At 44.5% G+C, this 20,352-nt stretch overlaps 1 protein-coding gene across 1 annotated transcript in view; it reads left to right on the forward strand.

The window, feature by feature from the left end:
- Positions 1 to 20,352, forward strand: part of LOC116463700 (N-acetylaspartylglutamate synthase A) — a 43,625-nt gene that overhangs the window by 5,338 nt on the left and 17,935 nt on the right. The window contains exons 2-3 of the mRNA XM_032146912.2: positions 13,536 to 13,766; positions 18,617 to 18,703. Of these exons, the coding sequence (XP_032002803.1) occupies positions 13,536 to 13,766; positions 18,617 to 18,703 (318 nt within the window). The remainder of the gene's footprint in view (positions 1 to 13,535; positions 13,767 to 18,616; positions 18,704 to 20,352) is intronic.

Raw genomic sequence — 20,352 nt, forward strand, 5'->3', positions numbered from 1 at the left:
TTTTTTTTTTTTTTTTTTTTTTTTGAGATGGAGTCTCACTGTGTCGCCCAGGCTGGAGTGCAGTGGTGCGATCTCGGCTCACTGCAACCTCTGCCTCCCAGGTTCATGCAGTTCTCCTGCCTCAGCCTCCTGAGTTTCTGGGACTATAGGCATGTGCTACCATACCAGGCTAATGTTTTGTATTTTTAGTAGAGATGGGGTTTCACCATGTTGGCCAGGCTGGTCTCAAACTCCTGACCTCAGGTGATCTGCCCACCTCGGCCTCTGAAAGTGCTGGGATTACAGGCGTGAGCCGCCGAGCCTGGCCCCTACTCCTAGATTTCTGAACCACCTGTTGCCGCTATCAGAGCACTTCCACCAAATTTGTTGGGCCTGCTTGGTGGAAGGGAGTACAGCCATCACTCAGAGATGTTTGTGTCATCTCCACCCATCCACACCTCACCTCCTTGCCACTCCCCTCACTAGCAGGGAGGACACTGCATCTGCATATGTCAGTGCTAGCCTCACCTCACTCCAGCCACTTCCCTGGCCACTTTACCCATTGTCCCGAGAAACAATTATAATTTGGATTATAATTGTTTTTTAGTTATAATTGGGTATATATATATATTTTTTGTTTTGTTTTTTGTTTTTTGTTTTTTGTTTTTTTGAGATAGAGTCTCGCTCTGTCGCCCAGGCTGGAGTGCAGTGGCGCGATCTCGGCTCACTGCAAGCTCTGCCTCCTGGGTTCATGCCACTCTCCTGCCTCAGCCTCTCCGAGTAGCTGGGACTACAGGCGCCCGCCACCACGCCCGGCTAATTTTTTTTGTATTTTTAGTAGAGACGGGGTTTCGCCGTGGTCTCAATCTCCTGACCTCGTGATCCGCCCACCTCGGCCTCCCAAAGTGCTGGGATTACAAGCGTGAGCCACCGCGCCCGGCCTGGGTTTATATTGTTTTAACACAAACCTACAACATGTTCTGAAAAATTTTTTATAGAGACCCTGTCTCTATAAAAATAAACAATTGGGGGGGTGCAGTGGCAGGCGCTTGTAATCCCAGCACTTTGGGAGGCCGAGGCAGGTGGATCACTTGAGGTCAGGAGTTCAAGACAGGGTGAAACCCCGTCTCTACTAAAAAAAAAAAAAAAAAAATTACCCAGGCTTCGTGGCAGGCACCTGTAAATACAGCTACTCAGGAGGCTGAGGCAGAAGAATCACTTGAACCTGGGAGGCGGAGGTTGCAGTGAGCTGAGATTGTGCCACTGCCCTCTACCCTGGGCGACACAGTGAGACTCCATCTCAAACAAATAAATAAATAAATATTAGCCAGGCATGGTGGAATGCACCTGTAATCTCAGCTACTCAGGAGGCTGAGGCAGGAGAATCACTTGAACGTGGGAGGCAGAGGTTGCAGTGAGCCAAGATTGAGGCACTGCCCTCCAGCCTAGGTGACACAGTGAGACTCCATCTCAAAAAATAAAAAATAAAAAATAAATTAGCCAGTCATGGTGGAATGCACCTGTAGTCCAAGCTACTTAGGAGGCTGAGGCAGGAGGATCCTGTGATAGTGCCACTGCTCTCCAGCCTGGGCAATAGAGCGAGACCCTGTTTCAAAAAAAAAAAAAAATGTAACTCCAGATTCCACCATGAGAAAGTGATAAATTTAGATTACTTTGTGTTGAGGAACTAACAGGAATACTGATTCTTCATTCCTGTAACTCTGTTGTTAATACTTTAGTATACTTTTTGTGTCTTAATCTTTGCAACAATCCTATACATTCATTTATTTCATTTAATAAATATTTATTGAGTGCCCACTCTGTGCCAGGCATTGTGCTAGGCAGTAGAGATAAAATGGAGAGTGGGAACAGAGGCAGGCTTCACGCTCATTATTATGATTTTTTTTCATTTTTTTAATCCTGTCAACAGATATCTATTGATGGCCTACTGTGTATAAGGTACTGTTTCTAGGCACCAAAATAAAGTAGACAGAAATCTGTGCCTCTCAAGTAGATTACATTCTAGATGGGGAAAATAGAATGTAAACAAGGTAATAAAAAGTATAGTATATTGGTGAAAAGAGCTAAGCAAGAAAAAAAAGAAAAGAGAACGTTTCTGGAGGTAAGAGAGGGGATTGCAATTTTAGATAGGGTGGCCGGGGTGGTCCTCACCCAGATGGTATCCATGTAAAGATCTGAAGGAAGTAAGGACACAAGCCGTTTAGGTATCTGGAAGTAGAGTAGTTTAGGCAACAGGGAATAGCAAGGGGGCCAGCGTGGCACAGCAGAGTGAGCCAAGGGATAAGTATTGGGAGAGGAGGTCAGAGAGGGGAGTGGGGGAGGAAGCAGATACACAGGGCCTGGTGGGTCACTGAGGGACTTTTGCTTTTACTCTGGATGAGCTGGGAATCCACTAAAGGATTTTTTTTTTTTTTTTTGAGATGGAATCTTGCCTGTTGTCCAGGCTGGAGTACGGTGGTGCAATCTCAGCTCACTGCAACCTCTGCCTCCTGAGTTCAAGCGATTCTCCTGCCTCAGCCTCCCTAGTAGCTTGGATTACAAGCACACACCACTACACCCAGCTAATTTTTGTATTTTTGGTAAAGACAGGGTTTTGCCATGTTGTTCAGGCTGGTCTTGAACTGCTGGCCTCAAGTCATTCACCTATCTCGGCCTCCCAAACTGCTGGGATTACAGGCATGAGCCACTGTGCCTGGCCCACTGAAAGCTTTTTTTTTGGAGACAGAATCTTGCTCTGTCGCCCAGGTTGGAGTGCAGTGGCACATTCTCGGCTCACTGCAACTTCTGCCTCCCGGGTTCAAGTAGTTCTCTGCCTCAGCCTCCCAAGTAGCTGGGATTACAGGCACGTGCCACCATACCAGCTAATTTTTGTATTTTTAGTAGAGATGGGGTTTCACCATCTTGGCCAGGCTAGTCTTGAACTGACCTCGTGATCCACCCACCTTGGCCTCCCAAAGTGCTGGGATTACAGGCGTGAGCCACCGTGTCTGGCCTCCACTGAAAGCTTTTGACCAGAGAAATGATATGATCTGCCTAATGGGTCACGGAGTCATTCTGGCTACCATGTTGAGAGCAGACTAGAGGGACCAAGGGCAGAAGTAGGGAGGTTGCTTGGGAGGTTATTGCTACAATTCAGGTGAGAAGAGATTGTTGGGCTAGCATGATTTCAAGGGAGATCGTGAAAAGTGACTGGGTTTGGGCATATTTTGAAGACAAAGTGGTCAGGATTTGACTACGGGATCAGGTATTGGGTGTTCAGGAAGGACTAGTCAAGGAGGACTCCAAAGTGTTTGGCCTGAGCAGCTGGAAGAATAAAATATGTTATTTGCTGATATGGAAAGGAAGACAGGTATAAGTTTGGGCAGGTGATGAATATCGGAACTCAGTGTGAGTTGCACATTAAACATCCAAGGGGATATGTCAGGTAACCATTTATGGAAAGATTGGGATTCAGGAGAAAAGCTTAGCCTGGAGATATCAACATAGGAGCACCTTTACACACCTATCAAGAGAGTAACTATAGATAGAGAAGGGTTCAGGGATTGAGCTCCAGTGCTTAGTGGACAGAGTGAGTAGGAGAAACTAGCAAAGAATCCTGAGTAAAAGAAAAATGAAACCCAGGAGAGTGGATGTCTCGTAAGCTAAGTGGAGAAAGTCGTTCAAGAAGGAAGATGTGATCAGATCATGTCAAATGTTGCTGGTAGGTCGGGCACAGTGACTCTTGCCTGTAATCCCAGCACTTTGGGAGGCCGAGATGGGTGAATCACTTGAGGTCAGGAGTTCGAGACCAGCCTGGCCAACATGGTGAAACCCCGTCTCTACTAAAAATAAAAAAATTTAGCTGGGTGTGGTGGTGCACGCCCGTAATCCCAGCCACTCTGGAGGCTGAGGTGGGAGAATCGCTAGAACCTGGGAGGCAGAGGTTGCAGTGAGCAGAGATCGTGCCACTGCACTCAAGCCTGGGTGACAGAGCGAGACTCCATCTCAAAAAAAAAAAAATGTTGCTGGTAGATGAAGTCGGATGAGGAATGATAATTGATTTAGCAATGTGCGTGTAGCGTTAGCAACCCCAATAAGAGCAGTTTCAGGTAAGTGGCAGAAAAGAGTGAATATAAACAGTCTAAGAGTTTTGTTGTAAAGGGAAGGTGAAAAACAGGATGATAGCCCAAAGGGAGACAGGATTGAGAGGATTTTCTTTTCCTTTTTTTTTTTTTTGAGACAGAGTATCGCTCAGTCATCCAGGTTGGAATGCAGTGGTGCGATCTTGGCTCACTGCAACCTCTGCCTCCTGGGTTCAAGTGATTCTCCTGCCTCAGCCTCTTGAGTAGCTGGGACTACAGGCACATGCCACCACACTCGGCTATTTTCTATATTTCTAGTAGAGATGGGGTTTTACCATGCTAGCCAGGCTGGTCTCGAACTTCTGAACTCAAGTGATTTGCCTGCCTCAGCCTCCCAAAGTGCTGGGATTACAGGCGTGAGCCACCGTGCCCAGCTGAGAGGCTTTTCATAAGGGATAAATAACGGTACGTTTGTATGCTGTTGTGAATGATCTAATACAGCAGGAGAAATTGGTGATGTAGGAGAGACAGGCAGATGGCAGGAGCAGTGCTTTAAGTGGCTGAGAAGGGCTGGGATCTACTGCGTATTTGGCGGGATTGGTCTAAGCTAAGAGTAAGGACAGTTCAGCCGTTATAAGAGCAGAGAAGGTAATCTATATGTCACAGGTGCAGGTGGGTGGGTAGATGTGATAGTGGGAACTTACAGAGAAGGTCTTTTCTGATTGCTTCAGTTTTTCACATTGAGATAGGAAGAATGAGAAGATGGGACAAAGTAATAAAAGTGTAAGATAAGAGAAAGTGTGAAATAGTGTTGAGGTTGAGTGAAGGGACTAGGGACATATAATGATTGCCAGACATTAAGGGTGCCCTTGAGACAAGTCAGCAGGTTTGTGTATTTTCTCTAGGTATGTTTCATTACAAAGGAGGGACATGAAGTAAAGGGTTGGATCGGTCTGGCCAGAGTTGTGGTTTACCTAAACAATAAGTGGGTGCAAGGATTTGAGGGTATATGCAGGAAGTGATCATGGTGCTTGATTATGGAGTTTGAATAGGATAAGAAGGGAAGTTGAGGATATGAACGGAGGGACAGTGAAAAGATGGTGGTACCCGTGGATGGTAGCTTCTTGTGAGGTCAATGCATAGCTGGGTCAAGGTATAGTACTACAAGAAGCAAGCTGGAAAGATAGGAGGAGTGGTTGGAGATTAGAATAAGGATGCTTGCACAAAGTCTAGAATGTAATCAGGAGTGGTAGCTGAGGTGGGATGGTGGGGAAGATCCTTGGAGAAAAGGAGGTCAAGACATTGAGAGTCCTTGGCCTTGAAAGATTCTTCATAGGGACATGGAAATCACCAATATTTCTGACAGTGAGAGTAAGGAGCTAAAGCTTCAAGAACAGAGGGAGTGACCTGGGCTCTGTAGACGACTTGCACAAGAAGGGGTGATGTGTGGCCTGATGAGATTCGGGCTGGGTATTTTAGGGAGGAGAGAAGGCAGAATGGTCTTCTAATTGCAATCAGGAGCCAGGAGGATATCTAGGCCCAGTAATCTGTGGCGAGAGGGGAGAAAACAGCTACAACTTAGAGGGCTGTTGGGGAAGCGGTGTCATTGGCGAGAGACAGGGTGCAGCTGGACTCATAAAAAGAAGGAAAGTGAAGGGAAGGCACACGGAAAAGGTTGAGGATAAGGGAATTTTCTGTCCATTGAGTTTCAGAGGGCAGAGTGGAGATGGGAAGAGGTGGAGGGTGGAATGAGAAAAGGCAGTGTCAGAGCCATATGGGGTATAGAGTCCAGGGAAATGATGTGGCCTCAGAGACTGAGACTTGAGTGACTGATAAGAACAGAGGAGAAGGACTTGCTGAGCTTTGTCTTCATAGCTGAAGAAAGATCATGTTGTGAGATGGCGAGGGAGACGAGGGAGGAAGGTTTGCCAGGTTCTGGGGCCCTTCCATTTTATAGAAGAGGAGACAGACCCAAAGAGATTTTTGTGTCTTGCCGAGCTAAATGAGAGCAGCTAAATAAATCAGGTCTCTGACTTGAAGGCCAATACTGTATCCACTTTGCCAAATTCCCTTTCGTCTCATGTTGTTTCAACTTCTTGAAGGGCCTTTCCAAGGAGTTACTTTAGCCTTAAGACATTCTTGAACTCAGTGCCTATAAGATGCAATGTCTTACTATTTATTTGTTTGAGAGGTAGAGATTATGAATTTATTAGTTTCCCACATTTCTTCAGAGCTTAGAGGCACGAGGTGTCAACATTTCCTTTCTGAAACTTCCCTTGATTGTTCTCTCTCCCCAGGCAGAGATAATCGTCCTAACTGCTCCCTCCTCCTTTGCTCTCCCTGGACCCTGATGTAGGTCTGTTGGAGCACTTAGCACATTGTGTTATAATCAGTCTCCTCTCCCTCCCCCTGCTCAACAAGACCCAGGTGCTCTACACAGAACATTAACAGCATTAATAACAACTGTGTGTTGTCTGTCTTCTTAAATTCCAGAGATATTGTTTGTTTTACTCACACCTCTCAACTCCCATGCCCGCCCTTAAGAAGACAGTGCTTGTTGCTTCCCTGTCAGTCCCTTTGGCTTTTACCATTTGATTGCACCAGGGCCCGGCTTCTGACTACCAGCACCTGCACCTATTAGAGGGCTTTGTCTGGTACAGGATCCCATGTTGCCCACACATGTATGGCAAGCCGGAAGGGTCAGGAAATTAACACCATGCCCTTGGAGCAGCCTTAACCAAAAACTGAGTTGATGTATAAACACTTGAAATCGGCTGGGCATAGTGGCTCATACCCTGAGAGGTAGACATTATGAGTTTATGAAATCTCAGCACTTGGGAGGCTGAGGCAGACAGATCACCTGAGCTCAGAAGTTCGACACCAGCCTGGGCAATATGGTGAAAACCTGTCTCTACAAAAAATACAAAAATTAGCCAGGCATGGTGGCTCGTGCCTGTAGTCCCAGCTACTCAGGAAGCTGAGGCAGGAGAATCACTTGAGCCCGGGAGGCAGGGGTTGCAGTGAGCCGAGATCGCACCATTGCACCCCAGCCTGGGTGACAGAGCAAGACCCTGTCTCAAAACAAAAACTTGAAATTGTCAACTCCCTGGCCTCTCAGGTGGAATAACTGAAGTGCATGTACTAAGCCATCTCCTAGAGTTCCTCAGCAGGATTCAGCTCTGGTTGCTGAGAGGTGGTAACTCCCTTGATAAAGTATGTTTTGTTTGCCTCATTCCCTTCTCTACGCCCCTCCCAACATTTCCTGAAATTACTATCCAAATAGACTACTTGCACTTAAATCCTTGTCTGAGTGAGCTTCTACAGAAACCAAACTAACACTAGGCTTGGCCCAAAGTAGGTGCTAAATAAATATTCACTGAATGAATATGTGAAACAATCAATGTGTTTCATGGGTGAAAAAAATAAATATGTAAGTTGTGTCTCTATCTTTCTCTGTGAGGAGACTATAATCTCCTGGTAGGCAGAGACCGTCTAGTTCAACTTTGTATTCCTTCTTAGTAGTGTGTCTGAGTCACACCAACCAGTTCAATAAATGTTGAATTGAATTAAATCACCTCAAAATCACAGTTGGTGGAAAGAGAAAATGGCCACATAAATGTCTGTGGGTTTTAGTGAGTCTTTGGGCATTGTCACAGAGAACTTTAAAAGGGAAGGAGGAGGGGTGTGGCATCTACTTGTTAAGAATAAAAATAACTTTTACGAGAAAATGCTGTGGGTGGAGTAGGAAGAAATAAGGGGAAAGGTGGAAACTGATGGAGGTGTGCCAAGTCATGTTTGGGTGACACATCTTCCTCATAACACAAGATAATCTGAAGTGCTAAGTGGGTTATCCACTTTTAGTTATTTATTTATTTTTGAGACAAAGTCTCACTCTTGTCCCCCAGGCTGGAGTGCAATGGTGCGATCTCGGCTCACTGCAACCTCTGCCTCCCGGGTTCAAGCAATTCTCTTGCCTCAGCCTCCCAAGTAGCTGGGATTACAGGCGTCTGCCACCACGCCCAGCTAATTTTTGTATTTTAAGTAGAGACAGGGTTTTACCATTTTGGCCAGGCTGGTCTCGATCTCTTGACCTCAGGTGATTTGCCTGCCTCGGCCTTCCAAAGTGCTGGGATTACAGGCGTGAGCCACTGCGCCTGGCCTATTCACGTTATTTATATAGTTGATTCCTTTCTGGTAACTTTCAGAGTTTCACTGCCAGCCACTGTTACATGATCCTGCTCAAATATAATGGTTCTAAAAGCTACCATAAGTGAGGTCCTTGTTTGCTGTCATGCTTTAGTATCCTGCCGTTTTCTTAATTTTTCTGCTTGTTTTGTACATGAAGGTTTTTTCTGGCATACCAGACATCCGTTTAGTGTTGAAGCTTTCTTTAGTGAATCCAAGGATGCACATGTGTGCACACATATGTGAGTGACATGCGTGCACAGGTTGGAGGGTGACTCATTATGTATCGGCTTTGTGTAAATGCAAAGACATTTATAATCAAATCTATCCAAGGATCTGTATTATAAGACACCTTTAAACGAGATAATGTGTGAAAGTTCTTAGCAAATTACCTAAAACACAATAGAGGCTCAGTAAAAATCTTGTCTGAATTCAAATCTGAACTACAACACCTTTTATTATCCATGCCTCTGCTTCCCTCTATTGGTTTGATGATTGAGAATGGTTAAGTTTTAGAACTCTGCTTTCCAATGAAGATTTATTTCTGAAGCTATTTCTCTTTATCATAAAGTGCATTTCTTCGCTATTGCACATACAAATGCGTAAGTCTAGTTATGAAGTTTTTTTTTTTAAGACGGAGTTTTGCTCTTGTTGCCCAGGCTGGAGTGCAATGACATGATCTCAGCTCACTGCAGCCTCTGCCTCCTGGGTTCAAGTGATTCTCCTGCCTCAGCCTCCCAAGTAGCTGGGATTACAGGTGTGCACACCACCACACCCAGCTAATTTTTGTATTTTTAGTAGAGACAGGGTTTCACCATGTTGGCCAGACTGGTCTTAATCTCCTGACCTCAGGTGATCCACCTGCCTTGGCCTCCCAAAGTGCTGGGATTACAGGCAAGAGCCACTGTGCCCAGCCTAACCCAATATATGGATTAGAAAAAACAGACTCTGTTCTTTGGGAAAAGTTATCCTGGTTTTCTATCTTGTTTTTAATACATTAAAATATTTTCAAATATAAATAGAGAATTCAAAAGGAAATCAGAACACAATTACCCACAAAAGTAGATTATTCTTTTTTAGAATATAGAGAAAATATTGTTTTGGTTTCAAAAAGTTGGTTTTAACTGGGTTGGCAATTGGTCACTGTCCTAACTTGTTTGAGGTTTGATCTTTTTTCCACTAATATTTTATTGACCTATTTGGGGATAGAGTGGTTGTTTTAGTTTTTTTTTTTAAGTGGTTTAAGGCCAAACATAATAAATCTCAAGCCCAACCGATCAGTCTAAGAGACCCCAAAATATTCCAGAAACAACTCAGCTGCCTCTCACTCTCCCCAAGTTAAGGTGATACCCAAGAGCACTAGGGTACTCAATCACATGAAATCTCTTCTTGGAGGGCATGAGCCTCTGATTGTTGAGGGCTTTCCTTCTGTTGACTGGCAGCCAAGCAGAGCCCTGTCCTTCCTGATATCCTGCATCAGCTCTTCGTTCCCTTGACTTGAGGTCCGTAGACTGCAGTGGAAATGTTAATGATCCTGGGAAAGGTGATACATTAAGCTCCATCCTGTATTAAGTTTGTTAGGTCCTTTCCTGAGAGGAGATGTTAATGGTGAGAGGGAGCGGAGATTACTTAAGTGGTTAAAGGTCTCAAAATTTACAGACAGGTTTGCTGAGGGCCAGCCTTAAACCCAAATTGTCCTTGGCCATGGCTGTGTATAACCGTTGCTCCCACTGAAGCCACTATGAGCAGCTGCTTCTTGTCTACTACTACTAGAAATGTGATGGCAGTGGCAATGGGAAAGAGCAGGGGGCATGTGAAGTTGCCCATGGCAAGAATGTCAGAGCTAGCGCCGGGCGCGGTGGCTCATGCCTGTAATCCCAGCACTTTGGGAGGCCGAGGCGGGTGGATCACCTGAGGTCAAGAGACCAGCCTGGCCCACATGATGAAACCCTGTCTCTACTAAAAATACAAAAAAATTAGTTAGGCGTGGTTGCAGGCGCCTGTAATCCCAGCTACTTGGGAGGCTGAGGTGGGAGAATCACTTGAACCTGAGAGGTGGAGGTTGCAGTGAGCCGAGAACACGCCATTGCACTCCAGCCTGGGTGACAAGAGTGAAACTCCGTCTCAAAAAAAAAAAAAAAGAAAAGAAAAAAAGAATGTCAGAGCTGTGTAAATGGGCAAAGATTGTGATTAGTTTTGCAACTGCATCCCTAAACCTGTCACGTCCCTCTCTGCACAGGGCTGGACAGCCAGCATGCACAAGACCTGTCTAACTGCTTGGTAGAGCCTTTTGGGCTACACTTTAACCCATTCCATTCTTCATTTATTAAAGGCTTCAGTTGGAATGAGCCAGGCCCAAAGATTTACCTTTGGAGAAGAGAGATGAAGTCCTGGTAAGACTTCCTAGGTCTATGTGAATCTGCTCGTTGAGACTGAGTTGTCTCTGTCCACTTGTGGTTGGTATTTCCAGAAATGATTGAATTCTTTTCTTCCCATTTAGAAGTTTAAGTGTTTGTCTGTGGTCTCATGTTGGGATTTGAAAGCCAGACGTTTTTGCTGCTTCTCGTTTCTCTAGGTCATGTTTCTGTTGTAAAGCCGTTTTTCTTGTGAGGTGGTAAAAATCTCCATAAATTGTCCTACTTTGCTTAGTAGAATGTCTGTGTAGTAATAATGCCAGTGCCTTACATATGTATAGCATTTTATAGTTTTCAAAGCATTTTCACATATATTATCTCACTGTGTAATGTTGTCCTGGGTGTTCTGTATTTACTATCTTAAGCAACTTGAATATTTTTCTTTTTTCTCCAACCACTTTTGAGGCTACTACACATGGTTTACTTTTACCTTTCGTATTATTTCCCCCAAGGGTTGTAAGTGTCAAAGGAATTTTTCAAAGAACAGTAAAAGCATCTATAAGTGATACTGTTTTCTGATGGCAAAGTGAAGATAACTTGGATGCTCTTTATACATCATCCCTGAGAATTAGGTTCCAGTTCCTTGGATTCACACGATCAGCGGAAGTACAAAAAACAGTTTATTGTAATGATTGTTCCTACCCCTCCCCTTTTTAATCAGTGAAATATCTCCTAGAATGGGGGACAGTGTGCAGTTCAGAGCCATGTAGTAATTTTGTGGGTGTTTTGTTTTTCATCTTTGTGCCTAGAGCTTTTATACTGATATTATTCATCACCTGGTGGAGAAACTGTAACTTCATTAGCACCCTTTTCCCCCTAGAATTATGTGGTTATACAGTATAATATCACTTACGAAATAGAAGGTGCTTTGGGTTAAAGCCTATAAAATGTCTCTGTAGATTGTGTTTTAAAAGTTTTTTTGCATGGGCACAGTGGCTTATGCCTGTAATCGCAGCACTTTGGGAGGCCAAGGCAGGAGGATCACTTGAGACCAGGAGTTTGAGACCAGCCTAGGCAACATAGCAAGACTACATCTCCCCAAAATTCTTTTAAAAATTGGCCAGGCACGGTGGTGCACACTTGTAGTCCCAACTACTTGGAAGGCTGAGGTGGGAGGATCACTTGAGCCTAGGAGTTAGACGTTGTGGTGAGCTGTGATCACACCACTGTACTCCATCCTGAGCGATAGCAAGATCCCGTGTCTAAAAAACAAAATAAAATAATACAATATATTCTTTAGAGCATTTTAGAGATTCCTTCCAGGTTAATTAGAGCAGACCAAGTATAATTCCTTGAACTAGCTTCTCATTGCCCTACTCATCCCATATCCTGTCTGCATCATTCCATCACCAGATTCTGGGTGCACCATAGAGACCTAGGTAATGACTTAGAGTAATACCAGCCATAGGATGTCAGGACTAGGAGGGACCAAGCAAGTTGCTGTGAACCCCTCTTACCCTTGCATGCTCTCTTTTACCATCTTTGAGTAATGAGCCTTGGCCCTTACATCCTAAGGGCGTGGAAAAGTATCCATTTTGTTGAGCCCAAATCTATCTCCCTATAGCATCTATTCAATTCAATAAACACCTAGTGCCTACCGTGCAGCAGGCACTATTCTAGGTGCTGAGGGTATATCAGTGAACAGACAGACAAAATAATGCTCTTATGGATATCTGTCTCCTGGAGTTGTAGAAGACAAGCCAAATAATTCTTCTGCACTGAAGCCCTTCAGAAACTTGAAGACTGTGCTTCCGTTCCTCTGAGTCTTCGCTTCAAGCTAATATTTCTACTTGACCCAGTGGAGTACAGCATCACTTCGTCTTGCAAAGTAGATTGGTTGTCTTTGGATGCATTCTAGTTTTGTTTGATATTGAATTGAACTGATTTTTAGTAGACTGATTTTTTCAGAAAGTTTTTTGTTGTAAAGGTAATAAGTACTTGGAGAAATTTTGGAAAATACAGACAAGTATATAAAGAAGAAATTACCTGTAATTCCATTGCCCACTGTTAAAATGTTGGTATATTTCCTTCTAGCTGTTCCCAACTTGTATCTGTTTATATAGTTGAGATCATAATGCATTATTTATAATTTTATATCCTGTTTTTTCACGTAACATTGACATTTGTGCATTATGTTGATAAAATCATTTAAATGGTTGCATAGCTGGGCGCAGTGGCTCACACCAGTAATCCCAACACTTAAGAAGGCCGAGGCGAGTGAACTGCTTGAGCTCAGGAGTGTGAGATCAGCCTGGGCAATATGGCGAAACCCCATCTCTACAAAAAACACAGAAATTAGCTGGGCATGGTGGTGCATGCCTGTAGTTCCAGCTACTGGGGAGTCGGAAGTGGGAGGATTACTTGAGCCTGGGAGGCAGAGGTCGCAGTGAGCCAAGATCACGCCACTGCACTCTAACCTAGGTGACAGAGTAAGACCCTGTCTTTAAAAAAAAAAAAAAAAAGGGGCTATATAATATTCCAGTCAGATATAAAAGAGTAGTAGCGATTACTGAAGTAGGCTAAACTATTTCCTTTTCATTAAGCCTTCAGCCTCCCAAGCCACTACACTTTGAGTCATACTTGTCCTATGGGAAGGAAGGTGACTGTATATCTCCTGTGGATTCTTTTAACCTAGATTATTCTTGATATGCTTTCTTTCTGGTCATTCCTTTGTGTTTCCTCATGATCATGCTCTGCCCGTCTGTTTGGCATATAGGGTTGCCTGTAGAGTTTCCTTGTACACCAGGATGTCAAGGGGGCCATTTTTGAGGCTCTGTTCCTACTAGGTTCAGTCTTGAAGAGTCTGTTGGAACCATTTCGTCTGGTGGACTAAATGATAGCAGGCACAGCACTCACTGTTGTCCTTGAATTGCAGGCCTCCAGCTAAACCAGAAGGCTCTCACCACCTTCCCAGATGTGGTGCTTGTACGGGTACCCACACCCTCAGTGCAGTCAGACAGTGACATCACTGTCCTGCGACACCTGGAGAAGCTGGGCTGCCGGTTGGTCAATCGCCCACAGAGCATCTTAAATTGCATCAACAAATTCTGGACGTTCCAAGAACTGGCTGGACATGGGGTCCCCATGCCAGACACCTTCTCCTATGGTGAGTCAGCTTGAAATATCTTCCCAAATCATGTGCATCTCTGTTTTCTTTCCCTAGAAACCTTCTAGTATCTTTGTTGCTTTTGAATGTGGGTCTGTTGATTCAACATCTTGGCCTATCTGAAATCTTTATCCTGACCTTTCTATCTGAAAATGCCTTGGCGTCTTCCCCTCTGTAAGTCATTCATTAAATACATATCTGGTACACACTGTGTGCCAGGCAGCATGCTAGATACTGGGCTACAGCATTAAGCAAGAGACTCCTGCCATCAAGGCATTCCCAGTTCATCAGAGGCAGAGGACAAGTAAACAGGCAATTTCAGAGCAATGTAAAACGTGCCATGATAAGAGTAAGTGCAGAGCGGTGCAGGAGTATATAGGAGAGCTCCCCAATGCAGTTTAGACATTGAGGAAGGCTTCCTAAAAGAGCTAACATAGAGCTAAGCTGAAGTTATCTAGCTAAGCGAAGGGAGATGGTGGGAGGGGAGTAATGTAACGAGAGAGCAGAATATAGAAAGACCCAGAGGGGAGAGACACCCTGACCCGTCGGTGGTATTCTGAGTAGTTTGTAGAATGTTAAGGGAGATATAGCTGAAATAGAAGGCTGGGAAGATAAGAGGGCACTACATACAGCATGTGAAGGAGATGAGGGTTAATCCTGAGACTAACAGGAAGTTATGGGAGGGCTTTAATCAGGGAGGTGGCCTGATAAGAGTTATAGTTCAGACGATCCCTTTGGCTACACTGTGGAGAAGGAATTGGACGGGGCAAAGTAGAGACAGGACAAGTAGTGGTAGGTTTTTAAAATAATCCAAGTGAGCAACGATGGTCTAAACTAACAGTGGGAATGAAGATGTGTGAACAGATTCAGGAATTGTGAAGGTTGTAGAAATAATAGGACATGATGATTGATTTATATGAAGAGTGACTGGTTTCTGATTTGAGCACCAGATGTGAAAGCAAACATTCGCTAAGACTAGAAATGTGGGAGGAAAGAAGCTGATTTGTGGGTAGGGGGTGAAGGATTATAGGAGAGAGATGATTTCAGTTTGGGACATGATCTGTTTGAGGTGTCTGTAGTACATGCAGGTAAAAATATTTAGTAGGCAGCAGATAAACGAACCTGGAGCTTCTGAAAGAAGTGCAGACGAGGGAAGTGGAGCTGGAAACCTTCATTATGTGAGGTGAGGTCCCAGGAATGGATGAGAGTACTCAGGGAGAGTATGTAGGAAGAAAAGAGGGCTGATCTGTTCACCTAAAATGGTTAAAATGGTATATTTTATGTATATTTTAACACCAACATTTTTTTAAAAGAGGGAATCCTTTCGGGCAGTGGTCCCCTGTCTTTTTGGCACCAGGGACCAGTTTCATGGAAGACGATTTTTCCACAGATGGGGCAGGGGGGCAGTGGGGGACGATGGTTTCAGGACGAAACTGTTCCACCTCAGATCATCAGTCATTAGTTAGATTCTCATAAGGGGTGCGCAACCTAGATCCCCCTGCATGTGCAGTTCATAATAGGGTTCGAGCTCCTGTGAGAATCTAATGCTGCTGCTGATCTGACAGGAAGTGGAGCTCAGGCGGTAATGCCTGCTTACGTGCTGCTCACCTCCTGATGTGCCGCCCGGTTCCTAACAGGCCACAGTCTGGTATTAGGGTTGGGGACTCCTGCTTTAGGGAACAGGTACAGGAAGAGGAATCTATAAAAGAAACTAATCACTTGAGCCCAGGAGTTCAAAGCTGCTTTGAACTATGATCATGCCATTGCCAGCCTGGATGACAGAATGAGACTCCATGTCTAAAAAAAAAAAAGGAAGGAGGGAGGGAGGGCGGGCAACTTGAGAGGTGAGAAGAGAAAGAAGAGAGATCACAGAAGCCCAATGGAGAGAGTATTCCAAGATGGATGGTATAATCAAAAGTATTGTGTGAGTCCAAAAGGACAAGTAACATAATATGACTTGTCAACATTGATATGTGTGTTGGGTTCAGCAAAAGGGAGTTTAATGAATACAGCTTCAGTTTAGTGCTGGAGAGAGAGATGAGGAAATAAATGGAAAGTTAGGAAATGGAAACAGTGGCTTTCTATAACTCTTTCAGTGGCTCAATGGTAGGGATACAAAGTTAAGGGATGATGCAGGGTCAAAGAACAGGGACTCTTATTTGCTTAAGATGGAAGATAATTGAGCATGTTTAAAATGCCCATGAAATTAGGAATTGGGAGGTTGAAGATATAGTAGAGAGGGTGCAAAATCCCCAGGGGAGTTGAGAAAGGGAGTCTAAAGCACAGTGGGCCAGGGATGGATTAGGAGGACCTCTCTTACTGCGTCATAAAGAAAGGAAAAAAGGATGGCTAGAGAGAACATAAGCTTATCAACAGGATGGTGGGAAGCTGGGAGTTTCCTTCTTACAAAACATCCTCTTCATGAAGATGCCCCTAATTACCTTCACGGCCTCACTTTCTTTTTTAAAAATCATTAGCACTCTTGTGAACTAGACAGGTCTTGTTAGTATTCTGGAGTATTTTGCTTTGCCTGTGGTACGCAGAATAATGCCACTCCCCCACCCTGAGATACCCATGTCCTAATCCCTAGCACCTGTGATTATGTTAGGTTATGTGGCAAAAGGGAATTAAGGCAGCAGATGGAGTTGGTTGCTAAGCAGATGACCTTAAGATACAGAAATTATTCTAAATTATCCAGGAGGGCCCAATGTTGTATGTGTCCTTAAAAGTGGAAGAGGAAACCAGAAGAGAGAGTCAGAGGGAGATGTGACCAAGAAGGAAGATCAGAGTGATGCCATTGAGGACTCTACCTGCTGTTGCTGGCTTTGGACATGGAAGAGGGCCACGAGCCAAGGAATGTGGGTAGCCTTTAGAACCTGAAAAATGCAAGGAAATAGATTTTCCTCTACAGCCACCAGAAAGGAATGCACCTGGCTAACTTTTTTTTTTTTTTTGAGACAGGGTTCTGCTCTGTTGCCCAGGGTATACTGCAGTGGCATGATTGTGGCTCACTGCAGCCTCAACCTCCTGGGCTCAACTGATCCTCTCACCTTAGCCTTCCGAGTAGCTGGGACCACAAACGTGCACCACCACACCCAGCTAATTTTTGTATTTTTTGTAGAGATGGGGTTTCACTATGTTGCCCAGGCTGGTCTCAAACTCCTGAGCTCAGGCAGTCCGCCCACCTCGGCCCCGACAAAGTGCTGGGATTCCAGGCATCAGCCACCACACCTGGTCTTGGCTAACATTTTTTTTTTAGCCCAGTGAGAACTGTGTTGGACTTCTGACTACAGAACTGTATGACAATAGATTTGTGTTGTTTGAGCCACCAAGTTGTAATTTGTTACGGCAACGAGACAAAACTCGTGCCCCGCTGTACCTACAAAACACATCTATCCAGCACATTTTTGAGAACTAGGAAGTGAACGAAAAGGACCTCTAAGCAGCCCAAATATGTGTCACAAACTCCAACAAGCATTGAACCTCCCTCTTTTACTTAATGGGAAAGCCCTCCAGACTCATCTGGAACCTAGTTTCCCCTGTGCTAGAAAAATCATCTCACAAGTTGCATTGTCCTGTCTAAGCCCACAGCAAAGAGAAGCAGGAAAAGAGGCTTCTTTCTGCTCTATACTGACAGCAGTGAGAAATATTAGTTGACATCTGACAGCAAGGAATGTGACAAACCACTAAAAAACCAGGTTCCCAAACTAGAAAGTGCACTGGTTTGGTGCCATTGAATAGAGGGCAGATGTAGTCCCTTGGGGCATTACCGCGCAGTCATTAATGTTCATGACATGGACTCTAAGTTATCAAGAAAAGATTATGTTTGATATAGTACATATAGGAACCTGGTTCATAAAACAATTTAGAAATATTTTCATGCACATCATTATTCATATTTTTTTAAATTAAGGCTTATAGGAGTATGGTGGAGCCAGTTCAGGCTTCAGAGTCATACCTTAATTTGGGGTGAGACAAATCCCCAGGCTTGGTTTCTTTGAGTGTTGGTTTTCTATTGCTCCATAACCAACTTCTAAAAACTGAGCAGCTTCAAATGATACCCATTGATTACCTCATAGTTTCTGTAGGTCAGAAGTCTCACAGCATAGCTGGGTTCTCTGCTTAGGTCTCCTTAGGCTGAAATCATGGTGTCAGCTGGGGTTGTGGTCTTACCTGAAGTTTGGGGTCTTCTTCCAAGCTGCCTGATTGTTGACGTTCAGTTTCTTGTAGTTGTGGGACTGAGTCCCTGACTTCCTTGCTAGCCATCAATTGAGGACATTCTCCACTAGAGGCTGTGCTCCGCTCCCTACCACATGGCCTTCTCCACAACATAGCAGTTTGCTCCTTCAAGGCCAGCAGAAGAGTCTCTCTGATGTTTCACCATTTTTTTTTAGAGACTCATCTGATTAGGTCAGGCTTACCAAGGATCATCTCCCTTTCAGTTAACTAAAAGTCAAAATCACAGGAATGATATCCCAACGTATTCACTGGTCCCTTCCACACTTAGAAGAGGGGATTATACAAGGTGCGTACACCAGGGGGCAGATATCTTGGGGTTCCATCTACCACAGCCATTGTAAAGGAAAAAGTATCTACCTATATGATTGTTATAAGGATAGTGAAGCTTTACCACACAGAAGGTACCTGCTAAATGTTGGTTTCCTTACCTCTCTGCTCCCACCTTTTACCTTGCAGGTACATAATGTGTGTCTGTTGAATCACCTGGGTTTGAATGGCCTTAATCAGAGAGAGATGAGGCCTCACAAGAATTCCTACAGAGGGGCAGGGCTGGGGTGACCACTGCCTGACCATCAGCCTTACCTTCACTGACTTTCACCTTTTCTTGGCAGGTGGGCATGAAGACTTTTCAAAAATGATTGATGAAGCTGAGCCCCTGGGCTACCCAGTCGTGGTGAAGAGCACACGAGGCCACCGGGGTCAGTGCCAGCTCTCCAGGGCTTCCTGGGTAATCAGCCCACTAGGGCTGCTGCTCTGCCTGGACAAGACACTCCTCAAGTGCTGCTTAGAAAAATGGAGCTCCCCTTTGAGGAGCTTGCAGTGTTTCTTCCTCTTTGCCCTCTGTTCTTGCTTTTGTCAGATCATGCTCACCTCTTCCCTGAACTGTTGCAATCAACTCCTGACTTAATGCTGATCGGTTTCCCTAACTCCACTGCCAGTGCCTCTTCTGTTCTTTTTTTGAAGTAATTTCTCTGAAATATAGATCTATTCTTGTCACTCTCTCACTGAAAAACCCTCCCAAGACCCTGTGCTGCCTATTAGACAGAGTCCATATTCCTCATCATGAAACTGAAGGCCCTGTACAAACAGCCTCAGTCTTCCCTTGCAGCTGTCTCTGGCCACGTGAACCTTTCATAATCCATTCCAGACTACTTCTCATTCACCAAGTAGACCATGCATTTTCCCCTCTTTAAGCGTCTGCTCTTTTCCCTTTGCTGAGAATGCCATCTTTCTCTGCTCACTTGGTCAACTTCTTCTGCTCATCCTTTAAGGCCAGCTCCCGATGTCATTTCTTTTCTACATACATTCCCTGATCTCCCTCCCTGTTTTCCAGACAAAATTAATTGCTCTTCCCTTTTTGTTTCCATAGCATTTTGTATGTGCCTCTAGCGGAGTGCTATACTTTGTAACAGTTACGGGTTTATATGCCTGCTTCCTTTACTAGACGGCGAGCTGCTCAGTGGTGGGGACCAGATCCTGAGCATCTGTCTCTGTAAGGCTTACTGCAGTGTTCAGTGCATTGTTGGGACTCAGTAGGGACATCAGCAACAGAAAGCAGTCTTCCTGCAGTATATGAGCAGGTGCCTCATCGGGATACCCAGGTGGCATGCTTAAACGCTCCGGGCATCTGGAGTGAGGGAAGGTCACCCTAAATAGATACGTAGTGAGCAACTACTATGGTATAGGGACTATGCAATAGAAATGAAATACACAGCACTCCATCCTGGGCGACAGAGCGAGACCATGTCTCAAAAAAAAAACAAACAAACAAAAAAACTAGACCCAGTCACTGATCTCAAGGAGCTCAAATGTGTAGACACAGTTGCATTGCAGGGTGATCACTGATAAAGCGAGTATGCCCAGGGGTCTGTTTGAGCCTACAGGAGGGAGGGGACAATTCTGCCGTGAAGTCTTCACTGGAAGAAAAGGAGACTTCAGTTGAAGTGTAGAATTTGAATTGGCAGAAGTGAGTGAGCAACACACAGAAGCAAGGGTAGGCAACGCAACCTGTGAGCATAGGTGAGTCATGTTGAGGAGCAGAGAAAGGAGCCTGGGTGGCAAAGCGGGACTCTTAGTGCGGTGCAGATGTGCTACTGAGCTCAATTTCAACCAGCCTTTCAACTAGTCATTTTTATTGTAAAATACACATAACATAAAATTCAAATATTTATTGAGTGTCTACAAAATGCCAGGCACTATTCCAGGCTTTGGGGATACAGATAAGAACAAAAGTTCCTGCCCTCGAGATTGTAGAAAGGTAAGACAGCAAACAGAAATTAAATATAATACATAATGTTTTGGAAATTTAAAAAATGGTAATACAATTCACATAAAAAAGTTACCAGTG

Source organism: Hylobates moloch, unplaced genomic scaffold (genome assembly GCF_009828535.3).
Source record: "Hylobates moloch isolate HMO894 unplaced genomic scaffold, HMol_V3 SCAFFOLD_54, whole genome shotgun sequence".
Classification (NCBI taxonomy): Eukaryota; Metazoa; Chordata; class Mammalia; order Primates; family Hylobatidae; genus Hylobates; species Hylobates moloch.